The sequence below is a fragment of the Frankliniella occidentalis genome, unplaced genomic scaffold, assembly GCF_000697945.3.
Source record: "Frankliniella occidentalis isolate FOCC.00 unplaced genomic scaffold, Focc_3.1 Scaffold176, whole genome shotgun sequence".
In the NCBI taxonomy this organism is placed as follows: Eukaryota; Metazoa; Arthropoda; class Insecta; order Thysanoptera; family Thripidae; genus Frankliniella; species Frankliniella occidentalis.
Window position 1 is genome coordinate 279,183 of NW_026267302.1, and position 1,216 is coordinate 280,398.

A 1,216-nucleotide genomic window follows, 5' to 3' on the forward strand; every position below is an offset into this window, starting at 1 on the left:
ACCCCTATCGGATAGGGCCCTATCGGATAGGGCCTATCCATTACATGGAGCGCTGAACGCACCTCGAAGTTGCTTGTCGGGTTGCAGGCGCTATCGTTAAAACACGCGCTATTAAACCTCACACTGTTTGTCAGGTTTACCAAGGTGAGAGGCCCCTGATCAAGGACAACATTTTCCTGAACAAGGAGTTCGTGATTGAGATCCCACCAAAGCCCCGACCCGAGGCAAAGATCTCAGTGACTTTCGAGATAAACGAGAGCGGGCTGCTGACGGTGACGGCCGTGGAGCCCACCTCCGGGCGCCAGGTGCAGGTGCAGGTGACGCAGCAGGAGGCGCACCTCAGCGAGGCCGAGATCCAGTCCCTCATCGAGAAGGCGAACCGCTACAAGCGTGAGGACGAGGCTGCACTTGTCGAGGTTGTAGAGGAACTTCGGAGAAAGCGCCTTCGTCTTTCGTAAACTTGTCATTCACTGCATTATCCTAATCGCATTTCTTTTATTGTTTTTAATGTTACTGTCCATTGCCTTGTTTTTAATGTTACTGTCCATTGCCTATCACAGTCATTTCCCCCTTTCTACCTTTTTTTGAAGTTTTGTGACCGCGAAAATTATTATTGTCGTCATTATTTTTGTACTGAATTAAAAGGTCGAACCTCTATGAACCATTCTTGGCTCGCTTCAACCCCTTTAATTCTAATTCTAATTAGGTGAGCAAACCGCTACACCTATGGAAACATCCCGGGGGTACTCAGACGGTTGACCGGTGAAGCTGAAATGAAGAAAATTGTCCCGCTCTGCTAGGCATGGGTTTGCGGGCGTCAGCGACGGCTGAGTCTCCCCCCCCCCCTTTTCTCTTTTCCCTTCATTGGGTTTGTGGCCTTAAAAACGAGGGCTTGAATTGGCTATCGGTATACCGTCCACGGATATTTTCTTCCAAACGCTGCTCCACGCCAAAAATGACGAGGCGTGTGAAAAAATTCACACGCTTTAGGTGAGCGACAAAATGTTCACACGCTTCTAGGTGAGCGACAAAATTTTCACACACCTGTTGGGGTGCGGCAAGATACTCACACACTTGTAGGTGAGCGCATTAAAATTCATACACTTGGAAAGCATAGCATAAAGCAAGCGGGGGATAAAAAGGTCTGCCTCACCCGTATTTTACACGAGCCCCGCCCCGTGCAGCTAATGAAAGCTACTTGAATTGAAGAGGACTT

At 49.0% G+C, this 1,216-nt stretch overlaps 1 protein-coding gene across 1 annotated transcript in view; it reads left to right on the top strand.

The window, feature by feature from the left end:
- The window catches only part of LOC113209973 (heat shock-related 70 kDa protein 2-like), a gene marked incomplete at its 5' end in the record, with an annotated part of 7,309 nt that extends 6,648 nt beyond the window's left edge, over nt 1–661 (top strand). Inside the window, 1 exon segment of the mRNA XM_052271837.1 lies at nt 135–661. Coding sequence (XP_052127797.1) covers nt 135–458 — 324 coding nt within the window.
- Between the last annotated feature and the right edge of the window lie 555 nt (nt 662–1,216).